Source organism: Sinocyclocheilus anshuiensis, unplaced genomic scaffold (genome assembly GCF_001515605.1).
Source record: "Sinocyclocheilus anshuiensis isolate Anshui unplaced genomic scaffold, SAMN03320099.WGS_v1.1 scaffold183, whole genome shotgun sequence".
NCBI classification, from domain to species: Eukaryota; Metazoa; Chordata; class Actinopteri; order Cypriniformes; family Cyprinidae; genus Sinocyclocheilus; species Sinocyclocheilus anshuiensis.
This window is the reverse complement of record NW_015548309.1, coordinates 2,125,233-2,145,116: the sequence shown is the minus strand read 5'-3', so window position 1 is coordinate 2,145,116 and position 19,884 is coordinate 2,125,233. Positions and strand designations below refer to the sequence as shown.

General features: G+C 35.5%; 3 protein-coding genes across 9 annotated transcripts in view; 1 reads left to right on the top strand and 2 right to left on the bottom strand.

The window, feature by feature from the left end:
• Positions 1-257: 257 nt before the first annotated feature.
• Positions 258-9,836, bottom strand: LOC107656326 (protein MCM10 homolog). Of its 2 annotated transcripts, XM_016444119.1 has the most exons (18): positions 9,717-9,836; positions 8,983-9,210; positions 8,648-8,893; positions 8,360-8,558; positions 7,386-7,551; positions 7,125-7,292; positions 5,156-5,272; positions 4,883-5,076; positions 4,724-4,794; positions 4,519-4,632; positions 3,768-3,888; positions 3,335-3,548; positions 2,514-2,646; positions 2,288-2,424; positions 1,939-2,052; positions 1,354-1,499; positions 1,160-1,202; positions 258-632 (listed from the first exon to the last, which is right to left on the bottom strand). In XM_016444119.1, the coding sequence occupies exons 1-18, from the start codon at positions 9,721-9,723 to the stop codon at positions 549-551; spliced, it is 2,502 nt and encodes an 833-aa protein (XP_016299605.1). In that variant the 5' UTR covers positions 9,724-9,836; the 3' UTR covers positions 258-548. The 2 variants fall into 2 exon arrangements, with proteins under 2 accessions (XP_016299605.1, XP_016299606.1); XM_016444120.1 differs by lacking the exon at positions 9,717-9,836 and having other exon boundaries at positions 8,973-9,050.
• A 1,541-nt stretch (positions 9,837-11,377) lies between these two features.
• LOC107656337 (ADP-sugar pyrophosphatase-like) overlaps positions 11,378-19,884 on the bottom strand; it is a 72,846-nt gene continuing 64,339 nt past the window's right edge. The window contains exons 1-10 of one of the 4 annotated variants that reach the window (XM_016444141.1): positions 14,256-14,377; positions 14,008-14,108; positions 13,659-13,726; positions 13,112-13,164; positions 12,915-13,022; positions 12,207-12,302; positions 12,023-12,124; positions 11,909-11,917; positions 11,771-11,824; positions 11,378-11,581 (exon numbers count right to left, since the gene is read on the bottom strand). In XM_016444141.1, coding sequence (XP_016299627.1) covers positions 11,472-11,581; positions 11,771-11,824; positions 11,909-11,917; positions 12,023-12,124; positions 12,207-12,302; positions 12,915-13,022; positions 13,112-13,164; positions 13,659-13,726; positions 14,008-14,058 — 651 coding nt within the window. In that variant the 5' untranslated portion in view covers positions 14,059-14,108; positions 14,256-14,377 and the 3' untranslated portion in view covers positions 11,378-11,471. Of the gene's footprint in view, positions 11,582-11,770; positions 11,825-11,908; positions 11,918-12,022; positions 12,125-12,206; positions 12,303-12,914; positions 13,023-13,111; positions 13,165-13,658; positions 13,727-14,007; positions 14,109-14,255; positions 14,379-19,884 lie in introns of those variants that run through there. The other 3 variants (XM_016444143.1, XM_016444142.1, XM_016444144.1) reach the window with 3 other exon arrangements.
• Positions 14,543-18,777, top strand: LOC107656335 (cell division cycle protein 123 homolog). Of its 3 annotated transcripts, none has more exons than XM_016444140.1 (13): positions 14,543-14,592; positions 15,003-15,074; positions 15,370-15,430; positions 15,514-15,546; positions 15,628-15,723; positions 15,810-15,916; positions 16,066-16,114; positions 16,709-16,784; positions 16,990-17,112; positions 17,208-17,236; positions 17,411-17,542; positions 17,633-17,770; positions 18,526-18,777. In XM_016444140.1, exons 1-13 carry the CDS (start codon positions 14,564-14,566, stop codon positions 18,577-18,579), a joined length of 999 nt encoding a protein of 332 aa, XP_016299626.1. In that variant the 5' UTR covers positions 14,543-14,563; the 3' UTR covers positions 18,580-18,777. The 3 variants fall into 3 exon arrangements, with proteins under 3 accessions (XP_016299626.1, XP_016299624.1, XP_016299625.1); XM_016444138.1 differs by having other exon boundaries at positions 14,560-14,682; XM_016444139.1 differs by having other exon boundaries at positions 14,561-14,682; positions 17,411-17,539.

Below are 19,884 nucleotides of genomic sequence, written 5' to 3'. Positions count from 1 at the left end.
TAGACAGATGGGAAAATGAGTGAGAAAGAAACAAGTGGAAGAAAAGATTTATCGACCTTCCTGAGCCTCGAATCTCACATGCACCTGACTGACAGGAGAATGACTTACTGCCACTCCTACTGCTTCAAGAAACGCACACAGCTGTAATAAAGCTTCAAAACATCTCTGCATGCTGGAAGACGGACAAGATTTAGCATGTGTGCCAGTCCCTCTGGTCAAATCAATGAGAACATTCACAAAGTCTATAAAACACTCAGTTCACTAAGTATGGTTTAATTCAGGTGTGCCACTTGACATGGTGGATATAAAAGTTGAGAATTAAAATAATACCAGTACATAAGAATATTTACATTTAAAAAGACTTGATAGCTTATCTTAAAACAACATATATAGACAACATACAAACAGTAATTTACTAAAATTACATTTAACATTAACCAAATATAACGCTGAAGCACCTTCACTCTCACTTTCTGATTATGAAGACATGATCCAAGCATCCTCTTCTGTGTGAGACTGGGCTCAGGCTGCACACAGGACAGCTGACTCTACTTTAAACTGTTGAGGAACATGGGCCGTTCCTCTCCGCGCGGCAACAGTAGTTCCCCTCCAATTTTGGGTCCCTTTTTCTCCTGTGAACATGAGAATGATGAGACAGGTCAAAACTGGAGCGAGTTACCAAACACATGCTGATATAATTAAATTGCCGAGATGCCATTGAAAGACAACCCAAATTGTAATAAATACATTCCAAATACAGTAACAAATGATAGAATAACTGATGACAGAATTTACAAAAAATGTAATTTAAAAAATAAAAGAATGCAGCCATTAGTACTTATAAATGCAGCCAATATAAATGGAGTGTATATTTTGCTTTTTTTTTTTTTTTGCTGATATATGAAACTATACAACAATTATAACAAATATCACTCTGCTGAAAAGCAGCTCTAAAAAGTCCAACTCAACATGAAAAAAAAAAAGTGTTAAAATTAAAACTGAAAAGCAAATAATAGTAAATAAATAACACTAAAATAATACAGAATAGCTTTGTAGTTATAGAACATCAAATTAATTCTGTTGTAACTTGACTCGAGCATCAGAATCAAGGAGTCGAAATAAGTAAAATAATAAAAACAGTAAAAAATTGAAACTGTACCTTTAACATGCCATCTCTTTCCCACTTAAAAAGGCCACAATGGCTAAAACGGAAAGTGAAATTTATATTACAACATGCAGTAACAAACAATAAACTGACAGTTAAGTATTAAATTGTCAGTATGTTATCAAATGTCTTGTATAACGTAATATATTTAACACATAAATCATAAAGGTGCTGCTGTGTCCCCTCACCTGCAGGCTCCATGTGGCATCCGTGCCAGGCAGATCTTTCTCTGGCCACAGGGGCATTTGAAGAAGCGTTTGATGGCGTCGTGCCATTGGTAGTCGTGTTTCTCTTCCACACAGCGGTCTGCTGGTTTAAAGTGGGTGTATTTACACTGCGGGCGAGAAGGGCTCATGAACTAAACCGCATAAACAGGCCGTGATTTCCAGGTGGAATCAGTCCGAAACCACGTAATTGTCTAATTAGCATCTTAGAGAGGTTTGTTTGCCTTTTGTTCCTCTTGAACAACATTTATTGAGGTATTATGTCACAAATTATGTTTAAAATTGGTTCGTTATTATGACTTGCTGTGAATAAATACTGATTAGCTACTAATGATGCAGGAGAAATCGCTCTGTTTTCGTAAGGACCTGAATGAGACGCACTGTTATTTACTCAACAGGGAGTTTCAAGAGGACCACTTGAAATTAAAAAATTCATCCAGTGCTTTTTCTGACCCGTTTTTCACTGAAAAACAGAGTTATGTAATTTATGGATTACTCGAAATAAAAGACAGATACTGAGTCTCTTTAGTTGCAAATTTGTTGACTTACGGTTTTGCAGGTGACGGCCCGACACTTCATCTCCCGGATGCTCCTCATCTTCTCCTCCATCTTCTCTTTTTGCACCAGCGGCTCAAAATACTCCTGCATGGCCTGTTCCTCAATCTAGACATAAGACATTTTGTCAAACATGCACGCAAACTCCATCGGGGCATCATTTCATATCGCACATGGCAAAAGAAACACTACAGAATCCAAAGCAAATATAGCCATCTGGCCAGATCACACAGAAAGCTTTCAAATCAACCGCAAGCTCCGCCCACCCACTGTGACATCATCATACATCAAAGCATTGACATATCAAAACACACGTGCGCTGATGTTCAGCCAAAATACACACCTCTCCCATCATCCACGAGTTTGAGGACTTGGCGTTGAGGATATGCTGAAACTCCTCCGATTGGATATACTCTAGCTGTTCCCGCCTCTTTTTCTGAGCTGGCTCCTCTTCCTCACCAGTTGAATTTTCATCTGATACTGCAGATGGATTTTTAGAAGAATAAGTGCAATTGAGGAAAAACAAGCAAGCAAAGAGTCAATAATAAAACTGATATGAAAGTCTGTACCTGTACGTGTGGAGAGATTACGCTCCACGCGATCTGCGATGTCTTCACTGTTGGCTCGCTTGCGTTTTACAGCATTCGGGTCGTCTTTAACGATTACTGAGCTTTTAGCTTGGAGTTTCCTCACTGCCGCCAACTATGCAAAAATAAACAATAGCTATTATAAACAAATGTAAATGTTTGTTTGTGTTGGAATCCTTCCTGAAAGCATCAATAGATTGAGGGTTTTCAAACTAGGGACCCAGAGTATAAATATAAAGTATAAAAATATATCAACTAACATATTGGATTTTACAGAACTACTGCTTTACAGAGGCTGGAAATCATGAGTTTAATCATATTATAATCTATTGACAGCTTTGGTTTTTAATAGAAAATTAAAAGATGCATTAGAGCATAGTTTATTCTTACTGTAATTTCTGACAAAATAAGAAGTTAAAATTTAAATATTACAAATATATAAATATTAAAATAAAACGAATAAATACTTGCATATATATATATATATATATACATGTTATTTTTTAAATTTTGTAATAAAAAATGTATTCATAATTATTTTAAAAAGTACAAATGTCTTTAATTTTTAAATTAAAGAACTTAATATTTTGAAAATTTTCACTATTAATATAAGAAATTAAAGTTTTAAATTTATTAACATTATTAAAAGTTTTTAATTTAAGGAGTTTTTAATTTAGTAAATAGTTTAATAAAGTTTTTACTTTTTATTAGTAACACTGATAAAAAAATCAAAATAAAAATAAATGTTCCTGGTATTGAAAATATTCTTTAACAAATGATGGCGCACTTTCCCCAAACAATACCTTTGCGGCTGAGAGGCTCTTTGATGAAGGTGGAGATGTATCAAGGAGGATGTCCTCTCCTTCTGAAAAGCCACGGCCCAGTGTGGGCACAGGAGGGCCTGAGAGACAAGACGTGAGGCCAGGTGACCCTTTCGGAACCTCTGAGGCTGCTTTCGGGGAGAGCAAGGGACCCCTGCTTACATTTGGCCGTGAGGGAGCACTACTCTGGAGCACCCTGGGTAGAGAAGACTTAATATTTATAGTACATATACTATAGGGACAGGTTAAAGGCCTTTATCATTCATAAGCACAAAGGAGTTGCAGTTTACAGAAGTCAGAGACTACAATCGCCAGCAAAAACTCAACACTAATCAATGTATCAGCTTCCAAATGTAACACAAAACAAATACAATGAGTAGTCAAAGTAATATTTAATAGAACAAATGCCTCTCACCTCTTCTGAATCTCTTCCGCCCTCTTCTTTCGAGCCAACATTCTCTGCTGGTGCTCTTCTTTCTGCTTCTTGAGAAGGTCAGACGCTGATATAGACTGAACTGAAGCTGATCCTGCAACAGCTAAATTAAATAAAGGCAAGTTGGAGATTAAATTTGCATGGTTATTAGTATTCACTGAGGCTGTACACATTTTGTTCAATTTCTCAGAAAATAAGACTTCAATGTTTAATTTGCATCTCAAGTAAATGTATACTGGTTTAGGGATGTTTAGCTAAAAAAAAAAAAGATTAACTTTTTGCAGTGCATGCAACATTTAATGCCATGACTTTACAAATGTAAGACATTCTGCTCTGATTTTATACCTTTTTAGGCCTTAATTTGTGGAACTTTTTAAGACCTTTTTAAAAGACTCACAGAAACCTTGCTTATATTTCAGTGACATAAATGTGCTTGTTTTTGGTTTATTTCTTTGCATGATAATTGTAGGGTGGCATTCGGCAGACATCTGCTGGCCCAAAACAGTATAGCAACATCAGAGAGCATTCATATTTATTAGAAGTGCAACCAGTGCTCAAATTACATAAAACGCATGAAAACCAACAGCAATGTCGAATCTGGCATGACGGCCTATGGTTTGAATATGCACAAGCGTAAATGAGATTTGAAGTGATCTTACAGGTTTGAGAAAACATCAGTGTGAATAAATGGTGACAAGTTTAATTTTTGGATGAATTATCCCTTTAAAATTACCTGTATTCTTGGCTTGTCCTATATGCTTTTTAATATTAAGCGCTCCAGGTGTCGGCATAGATATCAGGCCTTTGAAGTCATCTGAACAGCCCGACACCTCTCCTGAATTCAAAACTACATGAAGTAAGACTTGATTAGAAAACACGAACACCAGCACAAAATCAACAATTGAAGAAAAGAAAAAAAAAGTACTAAACAAGTTTACCAAGTTTGTTTGTTGGGATGGATGCCAAAGCAGACTGTATAGTGGGTTGTTTCTTTGGCTGTGGGGCAGACCTGTCAAAATAAAAGATTCATGCAATAATTTAGGGTTTGGGTGGATTTAAAGGGAGGTGACAGTCATAAAAAGAGGCAGTGAACTCACATTGAGGGTGCACAGGCGAGTGAGGACATGCCCCCGTAGTGGAAGTCAGATTGGCACAGGCGCTCCCTCAAACTGCTCCGCCCCCTTCCTTTACCAGGGGCGGAGCCTGTGAAGCTGGACTGAAGCTCCGCCCTTTTCGAGCTCATTTTCTTGTGCTGGGCTTTAACGTGGTACTGGCAGTACTGGCATTCATACTGTTAAAGCCAACAGGAGAAATTAATTGGCCAACTGTGAATTACTGCAGTAAAGCATGATGTTTGGACAGAGACTCACCAAGTTGACTAGCTGAGTGCAAGAGTCTCCGTTCTTCTTTTTAGCCTTGCAAGTGCCGAAGTCCATGGCTTCTCCCACTATAAGGACCTTCTGTGGGTGATCCACTGTCAGGCAGAGCTGGAGAAAACAACAAACACCACATTACTGTCATTAAAATGAACATGAAATGTTGACAACCTGTTTTACTTTCATAATCTGAATTCCATAATTTTAGAAATAAAAAGGGGTTATGCAAAATATTGTTATTTTACTATTTATATACTGTTACTTTAATATTATTTATGTATTACAGTATTTAATAATATTCTGAATTAGTTTTTTTTATTTTAATTTAAACTTTAGTAATTTTTGTGCATTTTTCACATTTATATTAGTCAGTTTTTTAAAGGTGCCATAGAATGGAAAACTGTATTTACCTTGGCATAGTTGAATAATAACAGTTCTGTACATGCTGTGGGATCACTAATAGTTACGCCCCCAACATTTGCATATACCCGCCCATGTTCTATGCCAGCCGCCAGCCACCAGCCGAACCTGCACAGCCGAATCATCATAAGTTCTGCAGGTATTTACTTACTGTAAATTCTGTATACTTACTGCAGGTAAGCGAGGATAATAGCAAAAATGGCAGATCATGGAAATAAATGTTATGTTCCAGGCTGTGCAGGGGATGTGATGTGCAGGGATGGGTTGGTGTCTGTATTCAGAAAAGCACGGAAAACAAATAACGCGAGCCACTAAAGGGACATGGTTAGCTGCTTGCTGGTGGTAGCCTGTTACAGGACATAAGATTTCACTTACCACATAAACAGAGTAAGGAGAGATGACTGAGGATAATTGCGAATGATTTACAGATCCTGAGCACCACTGACAAGCATCTGATCTTGTAAAATGTGTGGTTAGTACTGCCGCTGTAGTTTATACAGAGCACGTGCGATCGCAAATCTCAAAAGTGAAAGTAAAACGCGATCGTGCATTCGAAAGCAGTTTCAATGCCCCGCATATGAATAGCGGCTCCCTGATGCCCGCAATTTATATACAGTATAATTACCCAACGATATAACTGCAAGAGAAGGTATTGAAATATATATTTTCCCTGTGTTTCCTTCCTGCTGTGTGAGCCACTGAAATGAGCCGCACTGTGAAACAGCCAATCAGAGCAGACCTCAACATTATTATTCATGACCCTTCCAAATAAGGTAAAAACAGAGCATTTCATTCTAGGGACAAATCCTAGGGTTGTAAATGGACATGTAAAACCGTTTCTGGAGATTTTTTGCCCTTACCTAAGCCACATACCTTTTATGTAGATATCAGAGAACAATTTAAAATATTGTATCAATGCATTCTATGGCACCTTTAATTAATTTACAAAAACCTTCATTTTAATTTATTTCTTTTAAGTATTAGTATTTTTTAAAATGTCAACTTTAATTTATTTTGAAAATAAATAAATTTCTTAAACTTTATTTAAATTATCCAAAAATAAAATAAATAAATAAATAATTCACAATAACACTGGTAGGCCAGGGTTTAGTTTATCACTCTTGATTTATATTACAGTAATAATTATTTAGATTATAAATCAAGGTCTCTATATGACAGTTCGTTATAAATTCAAAGTCAAATAAGTCTTGATGACATTAGCCGAAATGGAAAGACAAGAGGCAGAAAAAAACGAAGTTACATTTTGCAGAACAACTGAAGAAAAACTGCTGTTGATTTTAAAAATAACATTAAATTCCGTTCACATTTTACTTGCATAATGTGACATTTTTGAGTGAAACAATATTCAGCAGGTAATAATCAAGGGTGGGACTTGACTTTCATCAGGATTTGATTGGATGGAAACATGAGTTCACTATTGGTTAATATTATTTTGGTTTTATTAAATTATGGATACAAATAGTCAAAATTTAGAATTTGTATTGTTCTAAAATATAAAATATTGAGAGGTTTATACACAAACCTCACTGGAACCATCCTTGTTCTTCATTGGGTTGGGATTGAGGATGCCAATCACTGTCCCAGTGTCAGTCTTCCACAGATCTGTGTGAACAGACCCGAACAGGAAGAGAGACACAATCACTTCCAAATTATGAAGATCATTCAGCTTCCAGATGCTGAAGGTTTTCCCCTACAAAAAAATAAAAAATACATGCGAGTAATTAAATATACAACATATAATCCATATACAGGATATGAGAACTCACAAATGATGATCACTTACATTGTTTTTGCTCTGTGGGGTGATTTTATTTATCACCACTGCGAAAGTGACCCAGTCGCTGTCCTCTAAATTGTCCCTGGCCAGTCGATCGGGCAACTGAGAGAGCTTGATCAGTCTGCGGTTGGCCATTTTTTGCTCAATGTCTATGGAAGATAGGCGTGGTTTCCTACAGGGAAATATAACATGTGTTTTTCAATAGTAAGAAAATCTCAAATACATATTTACACTACTGGTCAAAAGTCTGAAATAATTGTGATTATTTAAATTTTTTTTTTAAGTAGTCTCTTATGCTAACCAAGCCTGCATTTATTTGGTGAAAAACACAGTAAAAACAGTAATATTGTGCAACTTAATTACAATTTAAAATAATTGTTTTCTATTTTAATATTTTTTGCCAAAGCTGAATTTTCAGCATCATTACTCCAGTCTTCAGTGTCACGTGATCCTTTAGAAATCATTCTAATATGCTGATATGCTGCTAAATTATTATCCATCATTATTGGTGCTTAAGATTTAGTACAGCACTTGTAATTAACGTTGAAAAATTATTTTTGTGGAAACCGTGATAGTTTTCAGAATACTTTGATAAACAGAGAGTTCAAAAGAACAGCTTTTATTTAAAATAGAAATGTTTTGTAACATTATAAATATCTTTGCTGTCACTTTTGATCAATTTAATGCATCTTCAAAAAGTAAAGTTGTCATTTCGATTTTATTTGATTTTTTTAAAAATCTTACTTACAGCAAACTTTAGAATGGTAGCTTATGACTGTTCCAACAAAAGTATTAAGAAGCAAAAACGGTTTTCAATATTGGTAATAATGAAAAATATTTCTTCAGCACCAAATCAGCATATTACAATAATTGACTGTTTAATCCTCAAATTAACAACTTTAATTATTTGTTTTCCATATAATAAAATCAATTAAAGCAATATTAATCATTTCAAAAAGCCCACTTTACAGTACACTGACCTGAGTCTGAGACCTGAGAACTTCTCCACGGCAACCTCTTGACTGACCGACGGACGAGGCGTGGCCTGACTCACAGTGGGAGGAGTCTTGAGAGACAGCGGTGACTTCAACGTGCGGTTTACTTTTGCAGCGTCTCTTACTGGCTGAGATGGGCAGTTGATCACACTCTGGCCAGAAGTCGTCTGCCTTTCTGAGGTGGCTTGTTTACAAAAAATAAAATTCATATGATTTTCATACATTTCAAACAGTTCCATTTTTGAAAGCAAAAAGGATCACTGCAACATTCACCCGCTTTGTGTTGGTGGGCCGTCCTCTGCTTGTTTTTCAGCTTTGCTGTGACATCTGATGGAGGAGAGCCATCGCTGTCCCGTGCTGTTGGTTGGGGTGTTTTCGAAACCCCCTGAGGTGTTGTTAAGGACTTAGTGCTTGTCTGTCTCTGGACGGAGGGTTTGTTTTCAGGCTGTGTGGTTTTCTGTGAGGCTTCCAGCTGCTGCTGTAGTTTTTGCATCTTCTGTTGCATTAATTTCAGCTCAGCTGGAAGACAAATACACTTATGATCAGCACACAATACGTGCATAACCTGCACATAAATAATCATGCCTAGAATAACTACAGAGCTCTACACTCCAGATCTTCCTTATTCAAGTCACTGTCCCCTTCAGCTGAGCTGGAGTTCCCAGGTGCCACGTCGTGTTCCCCTTCCTCCTCCGGCTCAATATAGGGATCACCGTCATCATCCTCATCGAAGAGGTCGTCCAGATTATCACTGCCCTCTCCAGCGGCGGGGGTCACCTGTTCCTGGCTCTCACTCTCCGCAAATAAAGACAGCAACATGTCCAGATTCTCCTCCTCTGATGTCAGACACATGAACGCATATTCATTTAATCGAATGACATACAGTAATATTTACATAGCATAACATTATATGTTTATATATACGTATAAAATTGTATAATATAGTATACTTCACATTTAGCAAACAGTAAGGATTGTAAGGATCATATATATAATATACCATATAAATATATATAGATACAATAAACAGTATAATGTTGACTGTCATGTGGACTATGCTTAAAATACACATGCACTGCATATTAAATATATGATCAGATAAAGTACAGGAACATACTATAGACTATACAAATTTGGGAATATATTAAACTTATATACATTATGTTGTATTTAGTGATACGGCAAAAGCAGACAAATATATTTTGCTAGAAAACAGAGATTTAAACGTCTTGCTCTACCAGGAACTGCAGCAACTTCCGTTTCTCACCTAACTTAACTATCGTTTATTTCAACAGAGTGATAAACTAGCCTAGCATTTGTAATAACACGCTGCTGAGCTTACCTGTCATGTTGATCTGGATAGCTTTTCTTCGCTTTGTTTTCAAATGAAAGCGATTAAATATTGCTGTGCTGGATCAAACGCACCAGCTGTTGTTTCAATGTTGGCGCGAAAAATGTTTCATATTCAAGACCCCGGAACTACGTCACTTTTCCGTTAGAACTTCGTGCCTGTCCACAACAAAATAAATAATAACCACAATATAAAAAACTAATTAATTTGTATAGCAAAAGTATCACAGCTGTAAAAAAATCATTTTTTTTTGTAAAAAATAAATAAATAAACAACAACAACTAAATGTTTAATGTAGCCTCACGTGGCTATATTTACATTTTCGGCTCTAATAACTTTTTAAAACATGCTTAATGTGTTCCAGCCGGGAAAAAAAAGCTTATTTGTTGGTAAAGGGTTACTTTCGTTTAAATTTCGATTTTGCTTAAGACAAGTATAATTCGACTTTAAAATAATGAATCATTATAATAGCATAATAATTTGTATAAATTCGACAAAATACAAATTATAAATGCATTACATTTTTCTAATCAATTCATAATTTACAATAATATACTGTATGGATTTCTTAATTCTTTATAGTTATGTAAGTATAAACATACAAACTTTCTGTGCCAAGTTTGGTAAGATGTGCAAACGACCAATAAACCCCAGAAAGAAATCAAAGTTGGGTTTGTTAATTCATTTGGATTACACTCTAAGTAAATGTGAGCACATCTATAGGAAGAATTACAAGAATGATCCATTTAGAGACAAAACCACACACACATGCAAAATTTAAACTGTCAAATTTATTAGACAAAAAGAGTCATTTAGGTAAACAGCATTGAATATGCATCTTCCAGCACGCACTATAATGTTTTAGAATTACCTGCACATTGCAGGCCTTTGGACAACTGGATACACAATGTATAATAATCTGCTACTGATCTTATGTGAAAACAAAGCTACAGTACATCAGTTTTACTAGATTTATGCCAAGATCTGATCAAAATACAAAGTGCCTTTCCTAATGAGAAGTCTTTCTGTGACACTTTGACCTATAAATATAATTTATTATTAAAGGTCAACAGCAGACAGGACACACGCAAAACATTCACAGAGAAGAGCAAAAAAGGCTACATTTTCTGTTTCCAATACTTTGTTGCATTTGGTCAAATCCTATATATTCATATGATTAAATTCTAAAACAGTGCAAACGCTGAATACCTGTTAATCAAGTAAGTTGTTATAACTGTTAGTTTATAGGAATGTTCAGGCAACCGTGGCAAAACACTAAGGTCATGGTCAAGTATTGGTTGATTTCATCACAGCTATGTTTCTGGAGCCCGTTTCTGCCATGGAATAAAACAAAAATAATAATAAAAACGGTGACTAGTTAATCTCACAATGAGGTTATATATCACAATTCTGACTTTTTTGTGAGATATAAACTTGCAATTCCTTTTTTTATATTCCATGACGGAAACAAACAAAAAACAGAATAATGAGATGTAAACAAAAAATTCAGAGAAAAATTAGAAAAAAAGTCAGAATTTGGAGTTTATATCTCACTAGAACTCACTAGTCTCGCAATTATTATTTTTTTTCTGAAGAAATTGTGGGATAAAAAGTCGCAATTTCCCTTTTTTATTATTTTTTATTATTTTTTTATCCCATTGCGTAAACAGGCTTCCATACACAGTGTGTGACAGCACACAAACTTTGTCTGTCTTTAGTGTACTCCAGGTGAGAGATTTGTGCATCTCACTGCTTCAGCACAGGCAACTCTCTGGGTTTAAAGAAGGCCTGGGACATTCCCATGGCATAAATATACACCTTGGAGTCCACCACTATTTTCTCTTTCTGCAGCAGCTCTATAAAAATAACAAAAAAAGAACAATTCAGGTTTAGTACACCAAAGCAAAACCTAACAAACTGAAAATCATAATGAATAAACAGGCCATTTATTCACGCACTTTTCTTTAGCAATACAGTTATTTATATCCAACAGATATCATTAAAAACTAAAGATTTATGTATTTCTCATTAGCAAGATCACTCACCATCAATTTTTTGCTGAAATTCATCAAGCGGTAGAAGAATAACCTCCACAAATTCTGAGAGACAAGCAATGATATGCTTTCAGAACAAAAAACACAAATCAATAATGTTGACATTTTTATTAGAAAACAAATACGTACCTCCATCACCTAGACAGCACAATGGAGACAAAAGAACGCTATTTGGTCAGCATTAATAACATGGTTCTGTGATGAAATATTAGTAAAAAAGCTTCCTGATGCTCCTTCACTCACCCAGCTGCTGAGTGGGGTTTATATTTTCAATGTCATCTCCATTGATATGTACCATCACCATCTGTGTGGTGCAGTTAGACAAGCCCGGGTCTAAACACGTGACTAAAAGACATGAGGATGAGACATTCAAATATGCAAGGTTATATACATTTTGTCAGGTCTACACACACACATACACACACACCTGGGGTGATGCCCACTACTTCTCCTTTGTAACCCGTTTCCTCCTTTAGTTCTCTCAAAGCAGCAGTTTCAACACTCTCATTGTCATCTATCAGACCTGAAATATTCATGCACAGAGAATAGTCAATAACTACTCTGTCATATTTGCATATTTACATCATATTTTCTGAATGAATCCGATGCTTGTTTCTTACCAATTCTGAGGCGCTGATTCCAAAAAATTTTGTCTGTTTTGCTCAAGCACATCACACTTTTTCACAAAATATAATGAGATTTTGCAGTATTTTTGTTTTCGACAACTATTTGTAAAGTGAATAAGTCTTATATTATCCCTCCATCACCTGAAAACTGAAAAAAAAGAAAAGAAAAAAAAAAACTGGTTCCTTTCTTCCTCTGAGCCTGGTTAGAATTATTACTTCAATTCTCAGCCAATTTCCAAATGTATGAATGATTCTGAAGACATTATTTTATGCCTTATCCTGATTTCCACTTTTTTGAACGGTTAAATTATACATTTTTAATCCTTCTTTTTGTCATTCAAACTTTAGACATTTGACTGCTTCTGTTATTTTGATAAGTGCTTTAAAGCTGATATATATTTATCATTTGAAAAATCTTAATTCTTATTTTGTGAAAAACTGGAATGTTTTTATTGAACTCAGCATCATCAAATTAGGTAATATTAGGTCTTTTTTTTGGCTAATCAGACCTGCAGGAAACTCCAGTGTGTTGCATCCCATGGGCGGACGAAACTGCTTCACCATTACGACACAGTCTTTATGCAGAGTCCTCTTCAGAAGGGCTATGATTGCTACACCTTAAGATGAATTTAAACATATTAATAAATATAGAGCATTAAAGCATACACACTGGTTCAAATAAGCAGGCATGAGACTGCACACACACCATCGGCAGCGCTGTCTGCGACTCGGGTTGTTCTCTTTGCTGTTTCCCATGTTCTGAGGAGACAATTTATTTATGTTTTAACGCCGTATCAGCAACAATGGCAATATTCACGGCAACATTAACAATGTCATTTCAATACATCATTTACAATAGTATAACATTTTCTTAAGAAACAATTGTTATACAAAAACCTACAAGAAACAACTATAGTACTGATAAAAATCATATAGTACAATCTTTCAGTTTAATCAGTTCTAAAAAATCTAAAGTTCTTCCAGGAGAGACTTTTAAAAAAAATGTCTTTTAGTATATTTTCTGAATAATATCTGTTCTGAGGAGACAAAAATATGCATTAAGATCATATTGTGCATACAAGCACCTACCAATCTATCTATTCATGTGAAAATGAAAGAGAACAAATGTTTTAGGTTGATTAATGGAAAGCAACAATAAACAAGATCATTCTAATCAGTGCGAGTATCATCATGTCCACTCAGTCCAGAGGTCAAAGGTCTCACATCATTCACACACAATCACAGATCAATACCTGGTGCTTCCAGAGGGATCCACATATGTGGTCTTCTCAAGCTTCACCCATTTTCCACTCGCTATCAGCTAACAAGAACACATTATTCATATGTGTACAGAGTACTTTAAGCACAACACTTAAGAATTACATTATTTTAAAGGGATAGTTCACACAAATATGAACCTTCATATTGTTCCTTTTCCATACGATTTTATTTTTCCTGTGAAAAACAAGTACTGCTGGGCAAAAATTACATCATTCACTTCATGGAAAAATGCACTATAAAAAAAACTCATCCAGGTTTCGAACAACATGAGGGTGAGTTTTTCATTTAAGGGTGAACTATCACTTTAAGACAGATTCTTACTTCCTCTTTGATGACATGAGGTTCAGTAGTCGCTTTCTTAGGAGAGCTCATGTTGTGCAGGCGATCAGGGATGTTTAAGCACTGGAACAGCTACAGTAATTCTGCACGTATAACAGAAATGAAGTAATTAACGTACAGGGCGCCTGATGCTGTCATGATGACCACAGTCTATTTCAGCTAGTCTAGTTAATACATAAACAAAGTAACGGGAGATCATTCTAAGTAGTTTCAATTAGTGGAATACGTACCAGACAAATCCTAAAGTATGTCAAATAAATCGTAGTGATCCATCCAGTTTAGTTAGTTTTCTTCCAAGTTGTCACATGCTCAGTAAGTATCTGCCTACTTGTGTGCGGCTAAAACCGTTCCTCCTCTTGTACAGTGGATCGAGTTATCATTGTAAACGTTATATTGTCAACCTGGTCTCTAATATTCAAGAAGAACTAATATAATTGAACACAAAACTCCACTTGAAGTATGGAACTACAGATTCATTTCAAAACAAAGAAGGGCTATGAGTCGGAACTGTAGTTATTGATACTATCGTTATGGCGGAATGTTTTCGAGGTTGCGCAGATTACCAGTGTAAGTTTCTGGCAGCATGAAGAAAGAGCAGGTTGTAAACTGTCAGTTTTCTGTTTGGTATCCTTTATTCAAGAAACACACTATTAAGAGGTAAGAGAGTTATTTGCGCAGACTGATAATATATAAAGATCGGGGAAACTCAGAAAGTCCACAAAACCGTGCGTTAGCAGTTGCATTATAATGTGATTCCATCACTGTAACGTTATATATATATATATATATATATATATATATATAAACTCAAATGATTTTAAGCTTTGTTATAGTACATTATATATAGGAAGATATAGGACAATTATGTACTATACGCTTAAAATCTTTGATTTTGAGTTTATATAGTTATCTGTGCTGTTAATATAGTTATGTCAGTGCTGTTGTAATTAAGTTTGGTTATTTTCTTTTTTTCCCAGCTTGGTTCTACCTATACCTCAAAATGTAATTGATTATTTATTAGATGACGGGACACTTGTGGTTTCTGGCAGGTGAGATTTGGGCAAAAGTTTGGTATTGAATAAATTATAACAACTCTTACTGTTCACTTACTGAACTGAGCTGGACGATAACATCACTGAATCAATGATGAACTGACTTTAAAACTGAGTGTTTACTAACATCCTCCTGCATTATGGCACATTATTTTCCTGTTTAATACTGTAAAGCTGCTTTGACACAATCTGAATTGTATAAAGCACTATATAAATAAATGCGACTTGACTTGACTATTGTGTTGCCTGGTTATTAAATAAATAATCAATATCTGATTGTCTCTCTTTGTAGTGAGAACAACAGTTCACAAACACAGACCAATAACAGTGACTCGGATGAGGAGGACATTCAGGTATGTGTGTGGTTGTGTGAAATACGTTTAGTTATCTCTTAAACAACCAGCCAGTTTCCTGATGTCATGCTTTTGGTTTCCAGTGGACTGATGATGAAACTACAACAGCAGTTACAGTGCGTCTGATTCCTCGCAGCCAACCAAAGCTGTCACCTCATACACTTGTGCAGGTACTAAACTGTGTGAGTCTTTTTCAGGCTCCAGAATTCCCAGAGTTCAAGATAAGGGTGCAAGAGGCAATAAATGTTCTAGGTGGGTGTGTCTTCCCAAAGCTGAACTGGAGCGCCCCTCGGGTGAGAAGACTTTACTTACAATCGCATTTCATACACATGAATACATACTACTCACAATATCCTTCATCTTTCGATCTTCCTCTCAGGACGCTAACTGGATTGCCCTGAACAGTTCCTTACAGTGTCAGAGTCTATGCGACATCTTCCTCCTTTTCAAAAGTTCAGATTTCATCACGCATGACCTCACACAGCCGTAAGTGTCTCGCACAGATCTCTGACCGCTCACAGGTTCATAAATGCTGATATTCTCAGTTCCCATCATGCTCCATGTGATTGGGGTTTCTTCTCAAGAAATTCAAGAAAGCAGTTGCTTGAAGTAATCATTTTGTACTCTTTTGTCAGATTCCTCCATTGTAGTGATGATTCTCCAGACCCAACCATAAACTATGAGGTACAGAATCACAATAAAACAGCCAAACATACTCGTGCAAACTCAAACTTAAATTATATTGTTATATTAATAATATTATATTACCAAATAAATGCTGTTCTTTTGAACTTTCAGTTCATCAAAGATTCCTGAAAAAATGTATTACAATTTCCAAAAAAATATTAAACAGCACAACTGTTTTCAACATTGATAATGAGAAGTGTTTCTTGAGCAGCAAATCAGCATATTAGAATGATTTCTGAAGGATCATGTGACACTGAAGACGTAGAAGACTGAAGTAGTGATGCTGAAAATTCAGCTTTGCATCACAGGAATAAATTACATTTTAAAACATATATAAATAGAAAACAGTTATTTGAAACTGTAATAATATTACACAAGATTACATTTTTTATTGTATTTTTCAAATAAATGCAAAAGAGCATAGGAGACTTTTCAAAAAAATGTTAAAAAACAACAACTTTATAAAGATGTGTATATAAATGTATATTATATTATTTAATGTATTATGTCATAATGAAACCCAATGAATAACCCTTAAATATCTCCCAAATAAATAATATGTTGTTACTCTGTGGGACTCATTTTTTGCAGTTGGTGTTGAGAAAATGGAGCGAGCTCATTCCAGGAGCGGAATTCCGCTGCTTTGTGAAAGAGAACAAAGTAATCGGTATGAAAATTGTGCATTTGTTAACTTGATGTGTGTATTCTGTTTTAAATATAATGCTTTTAAGTGAATTAATTGTATAATGTATGTAATGCAATGGAAATAAGTAGAACATTTCAAACAGAATGTCTGACAACATTATCCTAGCACCTCTCTGACCTCATGTGCATGTGATAATCTACATACTGAGATCAAGTTTGTTTTTTAGCAATTAGTCAGAGAGATTACACACAACATTACCAGCACATCGCCAAACAAGAGGACAGCATCTCCTCCGCGATATTGGAATTCTTTAGAGATCACATTCAATACCAGTTCCCAGACGAGGACTGTAAGTATATCAGTGTGGAGAGGCAGAAAATATTTGTCTTGTTTTTAAAAAGTTACATATGTGCGTTAACAGTGTTCTTTCTTGATTTCTTTTAGTCGTCCTGGACGTTTACAGAGACAGCTCAGTAAGCTTTTATGAATGCAAATTTCACATTTAGATGTGTCATTTACTGCATAGCAATGGATGGTACTAAATGTAGCTCCAATGCAAGCCAGTTGTTGTAAGCAGGTTTGAGTTGAATCTTTAACAATTATGAAAATATTTGCACATGCTTATAAAAAAGTTTGTCTTTCTAAAGGGACGCGTGTGGTTGATTGACTTCAACCCATTTGGTGAAGTCACAGGCTCTTTGCTTTTCACGTGGGAGGAGCTAACATCTGGCAAAAATCTCACAGCCAATCAAACGCAAGAAGACACAGCACTGCAGGTAGCTGTTCCCTTTTCATATGTATTGCACTGCCTGTATTTTAAAAGATAAATGTGGTGTTATATTAGTGGCATGCGTATCGTATTTTATTAGGATGGACCTGCATTCCGTTACACCACCAGTGAAGTCACAGTGCAGCCCAGCCCATGTCTGTCCTACAGAATCCCACGAGACTTCCTGGACCTGACCACAGGGGAAGATGCCTATAAGCTCATTGATTTTCTTAAGCTGGTGAGTGAGATGGGGATAAAAACAACAGAGACAAGGACCTCTATAGAAAAAGAGAGGAAACTATCACACTGGCAACATTCATGCACATAAGACACTCACTTATTTACTCACCCTCAGCCATCCAAGATGCGTTTGTTTCTTCACTGGAACATATTTAGAGAAATTTAGCATTACATCACTTGCTCATTCAGCAGTGAATGGGTGCCGTCAGAATGAGAGTTCAAACAGCTGATAAAAACATCACAATAATCCACACAACTTCAGTCCATCAGTCAATGTCGTGTGAAACAAAAAGCTGTGTGTTTGTAAGAAACAAATTCATCATTAACATGAGTCCTCTATCTGTAATATAGCTTTCTCCAGTGACAAAAAGTCACCTAGTCTGAACCAGGAAGGAAATATGCACAGATCAACAATGGTTTAAAGTTAAAAAGCCTTAATGATGGATTTGATTCTTACATGCATCTTTTCACTACACAAGAAGTTAATTGATGGACTGTAGTCATATGGATTGTGATGTTTTTATCAACTGTTTGGACTCATTCTGACGGCACCCATTCACTGCAGAGGATCCATTGGTGAGCTAAATTTCTCTTAATCCGTTTAAATTAAGAAATAAGCTCATCTGCACCTTAGAGTTAATTTTCAGCAAATATTCATTTTTGACTGAACCATTCCTTTAAATATAACAAAATCAAAATAGAAATTTGACTGATTTTTACACTTGTATTTATTTCCTTTCTCTGTAATTGCAGAAGAAGGGTCAGCAGGAGGAGGAGGAGTCTGATGAAGAAGGCGAGGGACCTTAGTAGTTTGCTACTGCCTCCTGCAGTTTACTTCCAATCCTGTTTGAATAGACCTGTCTGTATTTTTCAAGTGAATTGGAAGATCTTGATTGGCTACTTCAGGGTTGAGATTAAATTGAGGTACCAAGCTTTGTAGGAAGGTCTCCTTGCTGTATATAATGGGATGTGTGCTTACCAATAAAGTCCCTGTCAAATGCTCAACTAATATGCACACTTCTGTATTGCAGAAGACATTTTTATGCTTTCTATCTGCAGTAGTGGTCGCACACATAAATTTCATAGTGCAATAGATTTAAAACTGTTATGAAGTAATAAAAAAAAAAAAAAAGTGTTTCTGTGTAAATTATGCCATCTTAAAATTTAGTATCTCCATAATGAGACCAAACTAAATTTTTGTTTAACCGATCTTTCAGCATCCACGTGGGGGCGCCATATAATAAATAACTGTACCAGAATAAGCTGTAATTGGAATACCTTTAAACTTTCTCTTAATATTTACTTTAATCCCTAGGCCTTCAAAACCAATTGAATTTAATAAAATCTTAAAACGGCATTTAAGTTTGTATTGTGCATATACTACCAATTTCTAGTTCAGCTTTAAAATACTTCAACCTCAAGAAATTGTGTAATTGCAGTCTGTATAAAATAACTTTTAAAATCCTTATCTAGTTATCATAAATGACTGACAGTTGATTGAAAAGACATGGAAATTAATTGGTCAAAAGATTTGTGAACCCTGTTAATTACAGTCTTGATTTAAATATAGGAATACACTTAATATGCACATTATTTGTTAACACTTTACAATAAGGTTCTGTATGTTAACGTTAGTCAATACCAATACATTTTTAACACTGCAAGTTGTTTAAATGAACGTTAGTAAATCAATTAAGAACAAACAATTGAATTTAACAATAAACAGTAGTATAATTATATATTACATTAACATTGACCAAAATTAGTAAATGCTTGAAACATGTTCATTGCTGCCACTTGTGTGATTCTTAATGCATTAACTAAAGTTAACCAGTTAAACCTTAGTGTAAATATTGTTACCGAATATTCTTTCTCCCAAAAAGTGATCTCGCTTTGGTGTATTTGCACTGATATGTATGTAATAGGACGAACGAGATGTTCATTTGAATTTAACTTGCAACAAATTAACAACTACCAGTGAGCCCTGCACATCAAGGCGTCTTCATTAGCACTTTTTGTCCGCGGTTGCTGGGTTGCATGTTTTGGGAATGTTGCCTACTGACTGACAACACAAATGCACAAGTGGACTCGGGAATCAGAGGAGAAATATCT

Bases quoted from the DNA above. Each gene is read 5' to 3' on its own strand.
- LOC107656326 (XM_016444119.1), bottom strand. The intron at 8,894-8,982 runs GTAGAGCTCTGT...TTTGTCTTCCAG, and splicing joins GAATAAGGAAGATCTGGAGT to CTGAGCTGAAATTAATGCAA. The intron at 4,795-4,882 runs GTGAGTTCACTG...TTATTTTGACAG, and splicing joins CTCGCCTGTGCACCCTCAAT to GTCTGCCCCACAGCCAAAGA.
- LOC107656335 (XM_016444138.1), top strand. From the start codon at position 14,609: ATGAAGAAAGAGCAGGTTGTAAACTGTCAGTTTTCTGTTTGGTATCCT. The intron at 15,075-15,369 runs GTGAGATTTGGG...CTCTCTTTGTAG, and splicing joins ACACTTGTGGTTTCTGGCAG to TGAGAACAACAGTTCACAAA. The intron at 15,917-16,065 runs GTAAGTGTCTCG...CTCTTTTGTCAG, and splicing joins ACGCATGACCTCACACAGCC to ATTCCTCCATTGTAGTGATG.